Source organism: Formica exsecta, unplaced genomic scaffold (assembly GCF_003651465.1).
Source record: "Formica exsecta isolate Colony F162 unplaced genomic scaffold, ASM365146v1 scaffold21, whole genome shotgun sequence".
Taxonomy (NCBI): Eukaryota; Metazoa; Arthropoda; class Insecta; order Hymenoptera; family Formicidae; genus Formica; species Formica exsecta.
Genome location: NW_021849398.1, coordinates 3,723,035 through 3,735,716, shown reverse-complemented (window position 1 = coordinate 3,735,716; position 12,682 = coordinate 3,723,035). Strand labels below are relative to the sequence as shown.

Below are 12,682 nucleotides of genomic sequence, written 5' to 3'. Positions count from 1 at the left end.
AATATAAAAACATGCGGATACATGAAATGAAATATATATAGCGAGATATTATCATATTTCATTTTGATGATGAAAAAGGTAGGAAAGTCATAAAGGGACCACATAAAATGTAGTACTCTTGTTGCAAGATATATATTTCATAGATCATGCACGCACGCGCGCGCGCGCACACACACATGCACACACACACACACACGCACACGCACACACGCACACACACACACACACACGGCATTCAATTACAAATTATCTAGAAAAATTCAACGTTTTATTGCATAAATTAACACACTGTTCTCTCATAGCATATTCAAAGAAACAAATGTGGTTGATTCTATGTTCGCATCGAATGTCAACGCGCACGATATTTATATCTCTCACATACATATTATCCTAAGATATTAAAATAAAAAACTAAGCAACCACATTAATGCCTCGCTCAATGCTAAATAAGTTGTGAGAGAACAGATTATCACTCATGCTTATCACACTGATGTCACACATCCAAGATAACAGTTCGTGTAAAAATATACATATATGTGTCGCATATAAATATAGGAATATCTTTGTGTAGAACAGTGGTGATACATATGATATATAGCGATAAACGCGCAACGTACGCAAAAACTATATGGCACGTGCGTCTAGCTCATCATCGGCTTAAATAAACGTTGCCATGTCGCTTCGGCATTCTACGAATGCAAAGATACAGACCAGTGATGACCATAATGAGCAAAGGAAGGCCGAGGCCAATCGAGATAATCATAATGACTAGAGAAGAGAATCTCTCCTCGGGTGGTGTACCGTAACCAATTATGAAAGTCCTGCAATATAAGATTAGAACGTAATATTTCATCTTTCAAAGAGATTATATAAATTCCCTCATTTTTTTAGGACTCGCTATAGAATTTTCAGAATAAAAATCGAGAATTGGTAAAAAATGCAATTAACAACTCACCATGTCAAATAATTCGTCTTCTTGTAAAAACCGTCCCCTTTCGAACCCAAAGAAATCATTAACTTTTGTTGGAGAAGATTCGTCACATTCCTCCCATAATAACAATATAGCATCGAATTTTCAACAGCGCTCGTATAATTGGATATAATTTTTCTCGGTGGGTATTGCATTGTCTCTGTAGAACTGGTTACATCGCGTGACGCGCTATCGTACGACACCGGTCGCCATTGCAAATATGCTCCGCTATTTAATGTGTCCAGTTCTCTGTAGGGTGGCGTTCTAACTTCGACAATCTGAAGAAAATAATAATAAAAAATAAACGTTATAATAAAACTTTCAATTATAAAAAAAATACGAAAAAGCAATGAATCGATTAAAATGATAAACGCCTGTAATTCATTACCTCGAATATACCTGGTGTATGCTCGTCATCCAGACTCTTTTTTGGATCAACAAACATTAGTACTTCAGGATCACCACCACCAACCACGAGCAATTCAATAGCGAATCTACTGTTGGAAAACGTTTCGTTGGTCTGCATGTGATCCAGGATGATGTCTATTTGCGTAGAATTCTCCGTGTGCAACATATGAGGCACTGTATTCGAATGATCGAGAGTGCAAAATCCTCGGAGCTGAAAAACAATGGAAAAAGATATTAGCGCTTTGAAGAAAAGTACAAACATTTATAGCGTTTAGGACAAAGATACAAGCGTTTTGAACCACAAGGAAAAGATAAGGAAGTTGGATATTTGTTAGTTCAGGCTCAAAATGGAATCTGTTCTCACTTGACTGTTATAATTGAGAAATAAATGACATTTTTTTGCATGCTTTTTGACTACACACTACCGATATTTTCTCTTCAATGCTGCAAAATACTTTACCGAAAGCTTTATACTCCCAAATCTGCTGATATGTTTAGCTGTATCGTTATAATTGTTACCCTCCATGTCCAGGTAGATGTAGTCGCTGTTTTGCGTTAAGGACACGCGCTGCCAGTTGAAATACTCGAGATGCAAAATGTTCGTATTAGCGACGTCGGCAGTGTTAATCAGTGCCGTGTCATTTACATCGTTGAATTCGATAATCTGCAACACAATGTAATGCAATTCATTGTAGCATTATTCAACAATCTATGTATAAACACCATTTCATTACTGATGTAAAAATCGTAATAAGTAGTTACTTGGCAAAATATCGGATTATTCGACAGTGCGCACAATTAAATCTAGATAAATATAATTAAAATCTCTCGTACGCGCGAGATTGCACATTAAATAAAATAAACTGAATTAAACCACAATCTCGTTGATATTGACGTATCGCGTTCAAAATTTTCGATAAATGCATTTGATCGATCACGCAGAAATTTGTTTGCTTATTGCTATGGGCATCCTGCTTTGTACGCGGACATTAATCCCATCAACCGAATAACGTGAAACGATTTTCAATCGTCAATTATGTATTTTGCAATGCGAAGGATTAATCTCGCGCATTCGAAATCTGTTTCATATCCTAATAATACAGAATTAATTTATTGGACGAGAAATGAAAATATTCTGGTATCATAACATACTCTAAATTTTATTAAAAATTTAAGTTAATTTAATTTAAATTTATACAGCATTCAAATTTTGTGCTTTGCTACATGAAAACGTTAAAACATATATTTCAACGTAACAAAATCGTACAGAGAGATACGTGTGTGTATTCTCAGAAAGAGATATATAGAGAGAAGGCACTCGACTTAAGGAGGTTTCTACAAAGTGGAGACATTGAAGTGCTAAGGTTTAATTAAGAAACCGCAGATGTACCCTCCGCATTCGGCGAAGGAGACTGCGATGAGTGGATTTATGTCACTCACAAGGATTTATGCTCTAATTTGAGGGAAAAATAAATCATAGTAACAAGTATTGTTAACGTACTATTTTTACATATTCTCATACACGTGTATGTCTCAGTATAGTTACGTTAACAAATTTCTATATTTCTATATTTAACAAATTTCTATATTTAATTCGTGCATTCTATCAAACTCTACCAATCACAACTGTCAAAAATGTTGTCAACATATTCATGAACTTTTTTTTTGCATATATCTTGTCGCTTATTTAAATTTTATCGAATGGAATCAATGTTTCACACTCACTCAGCTTCTCGGAGAAGCTCAGAATTAATTAAACACGTTTTTTGGCAAAAACAATTATTTCGATTGATGACTTGGAGAAATAAAAAATTATTTTCGCGTTCTTTAATTTCATCTATTTCCTAATACGTTTTATAATTTGTCACACTAACATGACAAAATATACTTTGCACGCTCGACACATCAACTCACCTGATCGACTGTGCAATCAATTGTCAGACACCGGGAAGTACAAGAAACAGTTACCTTATTTATTATCACGCCGAAGGAGTAGGTGGGTGCCTCCGAAAAATGTAACGAGTTCTCTCGCCTCGCGAGATAATCTTCCCAGCTGATGTTAAGCGAGGTGGACGGAGGCGTAAGCGCCAGCAATACGGACGGAGTGCCGATGAAATCCCATAAGTAATGCAACGTGTCATTCGGTCCATCGGCACTCAGGTGAAGCGTCGTCCCGTTTCGTTCTCGGCAGATATCGTCGCAATCTGGATTCAGCTTCAATCGTAACTGATACAGAATAAATCGAGCGTTTTATAAATCGATTATAGACGACGCTTAACGGATGGATGACCTAGATCAGAGCCGGATTGCGTGGCCGACGGCCTTGCAACGTTCCTACGAGCCCCCACGGAGCTTACACAATGACCGCATGTCATTTATTACACGATGTTACGATAATCTATGATTGATCCGTAGACTCGTATTCATGCCCGTGCGAAACGCGAAATAAATTGCATCTTATCTTTCCATTTCGAAACAAAAAAAGTCGGAAAGTTACAAGAGCGTTTGATGTGAAACTCAGCTATATTTTATCGTAATATATCGATAAAATTTTATTTTACAACGGAATAATTATATATTATTGATTATAATAATTATAGATTATTATTTTTACATACATTACTCGTGCATATATGCGAAAGTTATCTATGTACAAATTTCATTTTTGCTCGTTTTAGAATTCACGAATGATATCTTTTGACGTGTTACACAGACAATGAATATATTTCGCATGCGACAGATTTTCTTATTCCGTTTTCAAGAGAGCCTTAACACAGTTATATCGCGCGTGCCGCGTGCTTCGCGTTGGTCTATATTTATTTATTAATTCACTCTTGGAATCGATATTCAAGTTTATTATAAATTTAAGACGTTAGGTATAGCATCGAAACGCAATCGCGAATATGTTAAAATGCAACGAATATTTTAACAATTTATAAGTATAATTAATAACAATTTACAGATCAACCTCATTATTTGCAATTAATGAGAAATTTATTATTTCACGCTTTTAATATTTTTCTTTTAATATTATTATTTTGATATTGATATCTTTTAATTATCAATATTTATATAAAAATATTGATAATGTAATTGTATCGTATAAGTAATAAATAATCTGTTGCAAAAGTTATGCGAAAGACAAAGTCAATAAACACAAGAGAAATAAAACATTGGATAAGATTACCAAAACTGCAAACTAAGTTTCATGTATCAAAATATTACGTTATGCGTTTATATATCGAGTTTATGCATACAGTTTATATTTGCAATGTAAAATTTAAAAACGGAAATAAAACCGAAAATATCGCTTTAATCCGCATTATCATTAATAATTTTAATTAAACGTCCACGTACTTCCTACGCCGCGCATTATAATTTACGATCGACCGTGCCCTTAGATCTCGAGCGATTTAGGTCGCACTTGGTCGGCACTTATCCGATCAGCCATTACGCGAGAGCAGCCAATTTATCAATGAATCCACCTGTTTATTAATGAACGAAATCATAATAAGCTTCTATGCGCGACGTTATAGGAACGCACACTTCCTCGAACGATCGAAATCTCGGAGCTACTTTGATCGAAAAAAAAGCAAAGAGGTTAATATACAAGTTATTCATAAACAAAGTGGCCCTTCCTCTCGAATCGCTGTCAATAACACGAGCACACAAAGACCGTACACAAAACCCAAGGTCTCAAATGCGCTTCGAAAGAGTCCAAAGTCGTGCGATGAATCACGTACACGCGATCATGTTTCTTTGTGTTACGTTCGATTGTGTTGCTCGCCGAAGCGACCGATCGTTTTCGTTTTTTTTTTTTACAATCCGATGGAATAAATTTGTACTCACAGTGCGTCGCGTGGAATAACCCAAATCTGCCAGTACGACGACGAGCAACAGGGTAACCGTCAAGGCGCTGGACATGCCTGCCGCCGTCGCGTATGACAACGACATCCAAAACACTACACCTCTCGCACGCGTCAACGACGCTACTTCGTGAACATCTGCGAACTGTGCATTGCGCAATCGCGGTGGGATGGGAACCGAACAGCGCGCCCTCGCGGAAGCCAAGGAACTAAGTCGCGAGTTGTCACATGGTAATCGTCGCGGATTACTCGGTCGATACGTGTCAACGATCGATATTGCAGAAATTTTGTTTATCGTTAATTTTTAATCGCTGCTCTCTGGACTGACGTAATGTATGCGCGAAGTTATTTAAATATAAGCGTAATGTAAATTTAAAACTGATGTATATATAAATATTAAATAATGTATCATAAGGGAAAAGGATTTTTTTATTTAGAAATAAATATGATGACCATAATCGTTCTAATATTCTTGCGAATTAATAGAAAAAAAACGACGAGATCATTTCTATATTTTCTAAACACGTGTCGCGATCTGTCAATACATTTAACCATCGATTGACGACTCTGCGCGATATATGTATATAGGTATGTATTAATTGAAATATTGAATAAAATAAAGAAAATAAACATTATTAAAAATAGCAAATTAAATATTATTAAATATTATCTAACTTTATATTAGAGATGGATATAATAGGTATTTATATGCTCTCTCCATTATTTTATTTCTTTCGTTGTGTTAAATACCACGAGACTTCTCTTTCGCGCGCTCGTCGACATTACAAACACAGATATATTTTTGTCAACCAGTGTTGGATATTTTTACCCTATCCGTTTTCCTCCCTCAAGCTCGCACCGCGTTATCGAAAAATTCGCCATACTCGAGAATCGTACTTAACCGCGGTAGCGATACTTGGTAAGGTACTCACATCCTCTCGCGCGTACTCTCGGTATCGCGCGATAGCGACAGGTATATATACATGCTCTTGAAAGATTTTAAAACGTCGGTGCATTGTAAATATGTAATACGAGCTGTGCCTCTCGCGCCGAGAGAAGGAAACTCGTACCCCATTGGCCGTCGAATTCCGCCAACGGTGGTGGAGTTACCAAGCCTCGACACAGTATCCTGTATATATGTATATATATTATATATACATATATATAGTCTCGTATAATCCTGCTTCATATACGCTTTATATATACGTACCTTCGTCGACGGGCCTTGAGACGCGTATTAAAATTCATTGTACTCGTGAAAAAAAAAAAAATTTTCCATATCGCCGCCGTAATACAATCGAAGCGCCTTAGACGTCACGCTTTGGTGCATCGGAAATCGCAGGTCACATATCGAGAAATTCGCTCGAAAATTCTCGCTATAGACATTATAAAAATATAAATTCTAAACGCATGTACCCAAGGGATTTTTTTACAGTAATATTTGATACTACTTTCGTAGCGGACGAATATTTCCAATCTTATTGTCTCGTCTGTATCGAATTGTCGCAAGTCTGTTGCTACGGTAAAATAACTCTCTTGAATAATTACAATTATAAAAATTTAATCACACACACACACATATATATATTTTCTTAGTGAACGTTGCGTAGAAAGACTTTTGAAAAGGAACAAAAGAGATGGCAAATATTCAAGGGAAAACTTCCTTGAAAAATTAAAGCGCGAAAAGAGAGTGACGATCTGTAGAAAAGCGTTGCCCAAGATATCGTCGTATTAATTACAAATACTGTTGAACCCATACTTTTGTCGGTCGATTCGCAAACCGACGTCGATCGATTTCACTCGGGACACCGGGTACAAGCCGGGAAAGAGAACGTGCAAAAAGAACGTTAAGCGCGCAGACTGCGACCTTGACCGAAGCGGTGTCCGCGCGTGAGGCGAGGCGAGGCGAGGCGAACATACGTGCGTCCCGTCTAGAGGGGTTCCATTCCCTCGGCCGGTCTCGAGCCGATTTCCTTTTCGATACGGACGACTTTTTCGATCGCATAACGTAAAACGCAACTTATATTATAGCGAGACTGATGATCATTCGCGGACGCGAAAGGTTCTTGCTTCGCGTAAAAATTGATGAGACAAACCTTGAATAATTTATTTTTTTTTTTAATCACACACAATAAACGAAAATTAATTTATAACTTGTATCGCGCATGTAGATGTCAGATTTATATCGAAGAATAATTAGTATATACGTTAACGTATAATTATCTTTGTGGGAGAAATTCTATGAGAGAAAGAGACGCGTGTATCCTACATATACACCTGTATATTGCATAGTAAATCACGTATACGTTATTTGGGGAGGCTTAATTGCGGGAAGTAATTAATATCGAGGAAGGATATAATTATAAATCGACTCAAAAGTAGAAACGTTAAGGACCTTGTGCATACTTGATGAATCGAGAGAATAAAAAAAAATCCGATTCAGATAGAGATCTACTAATTACTATTCTAATTACGATTTATTGCTCTGGGAGAAATTCCCTTTATAAAGTAAAGTCGCGAAATGAGAAGACGAAAAGACGACGAATGCAAAGATTCGTAATCTATCGCGAACCATAAGAGCCAGAATAGCAAGTATACTCAAGGTCAAGGTTTGTCTGGGCATTCCCTTTCGCGTCTATTTTTTCTCGAGAGTCGCTTAACGACCGCCCCTTTCGAACCAAGTCTGGGTTCCGATTTTTCCGAAATGCACACGAAGAGCGAAGTAAAAGCCGGTACTCGCGATCACAGGACAATGCTCTTCGGCGGCTTCGTGATACGGCGCTGAAGGTCGTCGCAAGAAGTCGAGATCCTCGGGAGAATAGAACCGTCTCGCATATACCGGGTGATCGAAAACAGATTGCACCATCGATACGCGCCTTCTACGATCTCCGTTCTGTGATCTGCGCAATCAAGATCTTTCGATAACATTTCTCCTCGCTTAATTAATCTTCCAAAATATTTGAATAATTAAATATATCACACACATACACATATAAAATCGATAACATCGATATAAATAATTTTATATGATTTCGTGTAAAATTATTGAGACAATTTTTTTATCGTTTTAATTATTTTCCTCCTCTAAATGAATTATTTGTTATTGGTAACTAAAGTACAATAAACTGCCTACCTAATTTGTTTACTCGATCGTTTTTATCCAGCTTGTGTATTTGCCTTTCGTCCTTGGGCGATATCGTTAGATGCTTTCGTATACATAATAAATATTCACGTCGGTTAATTTCAAACAACAGTAGCACATTCAAAATATAGAAATCGTGAAATATATATTCTGGATAATTTATATGGACAATATAATTTAAAACGCATGCACTATTGTTTAAGATACATGTATAAAATATTACAAAAGTTAAGAAAAAAAACTTTACACGATAAATTTATTACATTAAAAAGTTTCTCAATAATTTTAGATATCTTAATTATTGCAAAAAAAAAAAAAAAAAAAAAAAAACAAAAGACATACACGATAGAGATATTTATATTTTCTTTAAAAAAAAAAAATTCTGACCATAACACAGAATTTTAGATATTTTAATTATTGCAAAAAAAAAAAAAAAAACAAAAGACATACACGATAGAGATATTTATATTTTCTTTAAAAAAAAAAAATTCTGACCATAACACAGAATTTTAGATATTTTAATTATTGCAAAAAAAAAAAAAAAAACAAAAGACATACACGATAGAGATATTTATATTTTCTTTAAAAAAAAAAAATTCTGACCATAACACAGAATTTTAGATATTTTAATTATTGCAAAAAAAAAAAAAAAAACAAAAGACATACACGATAGAGATATTTATATTTTCTTTAAAAAAAAAAAATTCTGACCATAACACAGAATTTTAGATATTTTAATTATTGCAAAAAAAAAAAAAAAAACAAAAGACATACACGATAGAGATATTTATATTTTCTTTAAAAAAAAAAAATTCTGACCATAACACAGAATTTTAGATATTTTAATTATTGCAAAAAAAAAAAAAAAAAAAAAGACATACACGATAGATATTCATATCTTCTTTAAAAAAAAAAAAATTCTGACCATAACGCAGTATCTTTATAAACTAGGAGAAATCGTAAAAAACGGATATGTTCACATTTTGCAATTATTACATGCTCCGATACTTTCGACCAAAGAGATCACATTCTGATCGTAATCTGAACCGATCACCAAGAGAGAAAACAAGAACTATATGTTCGCTAAACGTACCTGCTCTTATCAATGTTATACCAATACCTCGTAGCTACAGCAGTTAATCTCATTTTGCGATTGGAGACGAAAAAAAGATAATTCACTCTTCGCCTAGACATATAAGACGATACTCTCGTCTCTTCCACAAGATCATGTATGTGCGAAACCTGACGCTATATAGATTAATAATTGCCGCCGAAGACAAACGGGGGTTGTGCTTATTGTTAGCGCTAAATGCGAATTAGCGCGAGCTGTCGCGAATATATATCGAAGAGAGTGACAACGAGAGCACGCACGCACGCACGCACGCACGGATCGGGATGATCGAATTGGAAGGCGAGCCCCGCGATAATCGCACCCGGCACGACGACCGAAGGATCCCCGACTGCACTCTCGTATAACTCGCGCCGCCCGTCTCGTCTCGTCGCGTCGCTCGTCGGGACGAACGAAAAACGGACAAAGAGTCTTGTAGCGGGTAGCAAGCCGGTAGAACCGCCGGTTCTCGGCCAATGAGAGGAGGAATCGGCACGATCGCCGGCCGGCTAAAACGCTCCAAGACAGGCCGCCGAAGCGCCATGCGATCCTTCGCAAAAAGGAGACCGGATGCGCGAATCCTTCCCGCGAAAATGGAGGAGACCGGTGGAAAATCCATTGCGAAAAGGAGCGAAGAAACAATTTTTTTAATCTTTATCGGAGATGCAGAAATTTTCGCGCGAAAAATGAAGATGGGACAGGATATCCTTTGTAAAGAATAGCGAGATTATAAACTTTCCATGAAAGAAGGAGATTTTGCGTGACGCGAAAACTCTTTGCGATAGAGATGCCGGAAAATGATTAAAAATATTATTTTTATTATTTATGATTTTTTCGATCGGATTTAATCGCCTTTTTGATATAAATAGCAGCATGTTTTTAATTTATGTTAGCAATTGAGAAAATTATAAAAATTGTTTTGACTTGTGAAATATATTAGAAAACTCTCAAGTGTGGAAATTACTTTTGAAGGCACAAAATACGAAGAGACCGCAGAATGTTGCGATATCGAAAGTGACGGAGACTCGCGATGCCATTCCTGCAAAATTGCAGGACACGCTCCACTGCGTCCCCTTCTATCGCGCGATATGCACGACGATAAGAAGGAGACGACAACGTACTCACGACAGGTGCGTCACTGGACGGATTGATTGATGCGATGCGATTGATATGCGGTATTTGTTATTAATTTAGTTTTTTTACCCTTTTATAACATATTATCGAGCGCACGCGAAGCGTAATGCGAATGTAAATTTTGCCAAACGCCACCTTGAATGTTGAAACGTAAGGTGAATGCTAATTATAAGAGCATTAGCGCGGCAACAGTTGTTGAAGTACAAGCGAATGCAATTATATGTAGATAGTTAAAAATATCATAAGTAAAAATAATGAGTTGATGAAAGAAAACATATAGTTACGTTCGATCTAAATCAATGCTTCCCACGCTCGTAAATCAAATCAATAAAACGAGGTGATTTTACGCTTCATTCTTTTTGTTTGGCATTAAATTATCCACTAATTTAGATAAGAATCTTTCATAATAACTAGCTTTCTATATAAATAAATGCGAAAGAAAATTTAACATTTTAATATAAATTCTCTATCGATTGCTTATTTATTTTTTCCGGAATATCGAGCTTCGAGAAATATTTAACACCCTCGGGAAATCCTGACTCAATCGTCGTCGAGTCCCACGATCTCTCCCAGGCTACGATACCTACAAGTCGCTATATCTGCACGCACTCAATGTCACTCCGAGATAGCCGGTAAGGGCGGGAAACCGAACCGGCACAGAAAACGGTTGCGACGTGATAGACGAGAAGAGACGAGACTAGACGGCAACAGGTGAGACGCGTTACTGCACTCGCGAGGCCTCGACCGCGACCGCGAATTCCCTCCGCGAGCGGAGGAGCACTTCGCCGCCATCTGCGGATGCAAAGAGCGCGCGTCATGAGAGCTCCCACATTCGCTTCTGCATCCCATTGCCGGCAGGAATCACAGGCAATTAATCATAAAAGGTATACACGCACACACACACACACACACACACACACACACACACACACACACACACACACACACACACACACACACACACGTGCGAGAGTGCGTTTTTAAAACGCGATTCCCGCGTATCGTTGGCAGTGGTAGCAGTCGACGCCTGTGCGACGTCGACCGCGCGACACGAGTGGAGAAGAAAAAAAGAGACCTCGGGGGCGGGAAGGAAGGGGAGAAGAAGAACGCGGAGAACCGGTTCCGCAGGGGTTTCGAGCCTCGACGATCCGTCTGGGCACGCTCGCTCGTCGTCGCCGCCGCCGCCGCTCCGGTTCGGTTTGCTTCCCGCGAGAGAATGCCTGCTCCGATGCACCACCTACCTACCTACCTATCTACCTATCTACCTATCTACCTACCTACCTACCTACCTACCTACCTGCTTGTGCCTGTATCTGTCTACCAATCTGCCTGCAGTAGAACGAAGGGGGCTCTCTGAGGAATTCTTGACTGGGAGACTCTCTGACCGCGTCTCTCGAAGGGGATACAGACGAGACGACGCTTTCGCTCTCGGATACAAGGATGCAGTCGCGTACGAATCCGACGACTTTGGATTTATAGCATTGTGTTCACGCACACATATGCTTAGCTTCTGTCTCTGAAATTTAGTTTTATATTAATAATAATCGTACAATATTCTTATTTCATTCTCATTTAGATCTTCATTAAGGACGCATGTTTGTCTTGAATTTTTCAATTAAAAAAAAAAGGAGACAAACATATCCGAGACAAAGAAATGACACATCATGAAGCATTCATATTTAATTTATATTTTAGCCTCAGTAATGTCTCGCAAGCTGTATAATCTGAACGTATACCGCCCTGACATTTTGAAGAATCCCGACGAAGGCTCGACGAGGCGAGTCGCATACTTTCGTGTAGCGCGTGACAACGCACAAACGAACTTTAATACAAAACTTCGAGTCGCGTTAAGAGCGCAAAACGATAGACGCATATATAATGCCGGCTAAAAAGTCATCGTCAATGAATAACGAGAAGCACGCGTATGTTTCACTAACAATAAAATAAAACCGCTTTCTTCCGTTTCATCGAATATACCGTAACGTTAACGTCACTCGTATACGCGAATCGGAGCACTCGCGACTTGCCACCGTTCCCTTCGAATTGCATTCCTG

General features: G+C 37.8%; 1 protein-coding gene across 1 annotated transcript; it reads right to left on the bottom strand.

Annotated features, from left to right (window-relative positions):
- Window positions 1–239: 239 nt before the first annotated feature.
- LOC115235052 (glycosylated lysosomal membrane protein B-like) lies at window positions 240–5,401 on the bottom strand. Its single transcript, XM_029806587.1, has 6 exons — window positions 5,228–5,401; window positions 3,347–3,604; window positions 1,839–2,042; window positions 1,359–1,589; window positions 956–1,248; window positions 240–821 (listed from the first exon to the last, which is right to left on the bottom strand). Exons 1-6 carry the CDS (start codon window positions 5,330–5,332, stop codon window positions 650–652), a joined length of 1,263 nt encoding a protein of 420 aa, XP_029662447.1. The 5' UTR covers window positions 5,333–5,401; the 3' UTR covers window positions 240–649.
- Between the last annotated feature and the right edge of the window lie 7,281 nt (window positions 5,402–12,682).

Excerpts from the sequence above, each read along its gene's own strand:
- LOC115235052 (XM_029806587.1), bottom strand. The coding sequence starts at position 5,332 with ATGTCGTTGTCATACGCGACGGCGGCAGGCATGTCCAGCGCCTTGACG. Across the intron at positions 3,605-5,227 it reads GTTATTCCACGCGACGCACT|TTACGATTGAAGCTGAATCC; the intron begins GTGAGTACAAAT and ends ATTCTGTATCAG. Across the intron at positions 822-955 it reads AAGACGAATTATTTGACATG|GACTTTCATAATTGGTTACG; the intron begins GTGAGTTGTTAA and ends CTTATATTGCAG.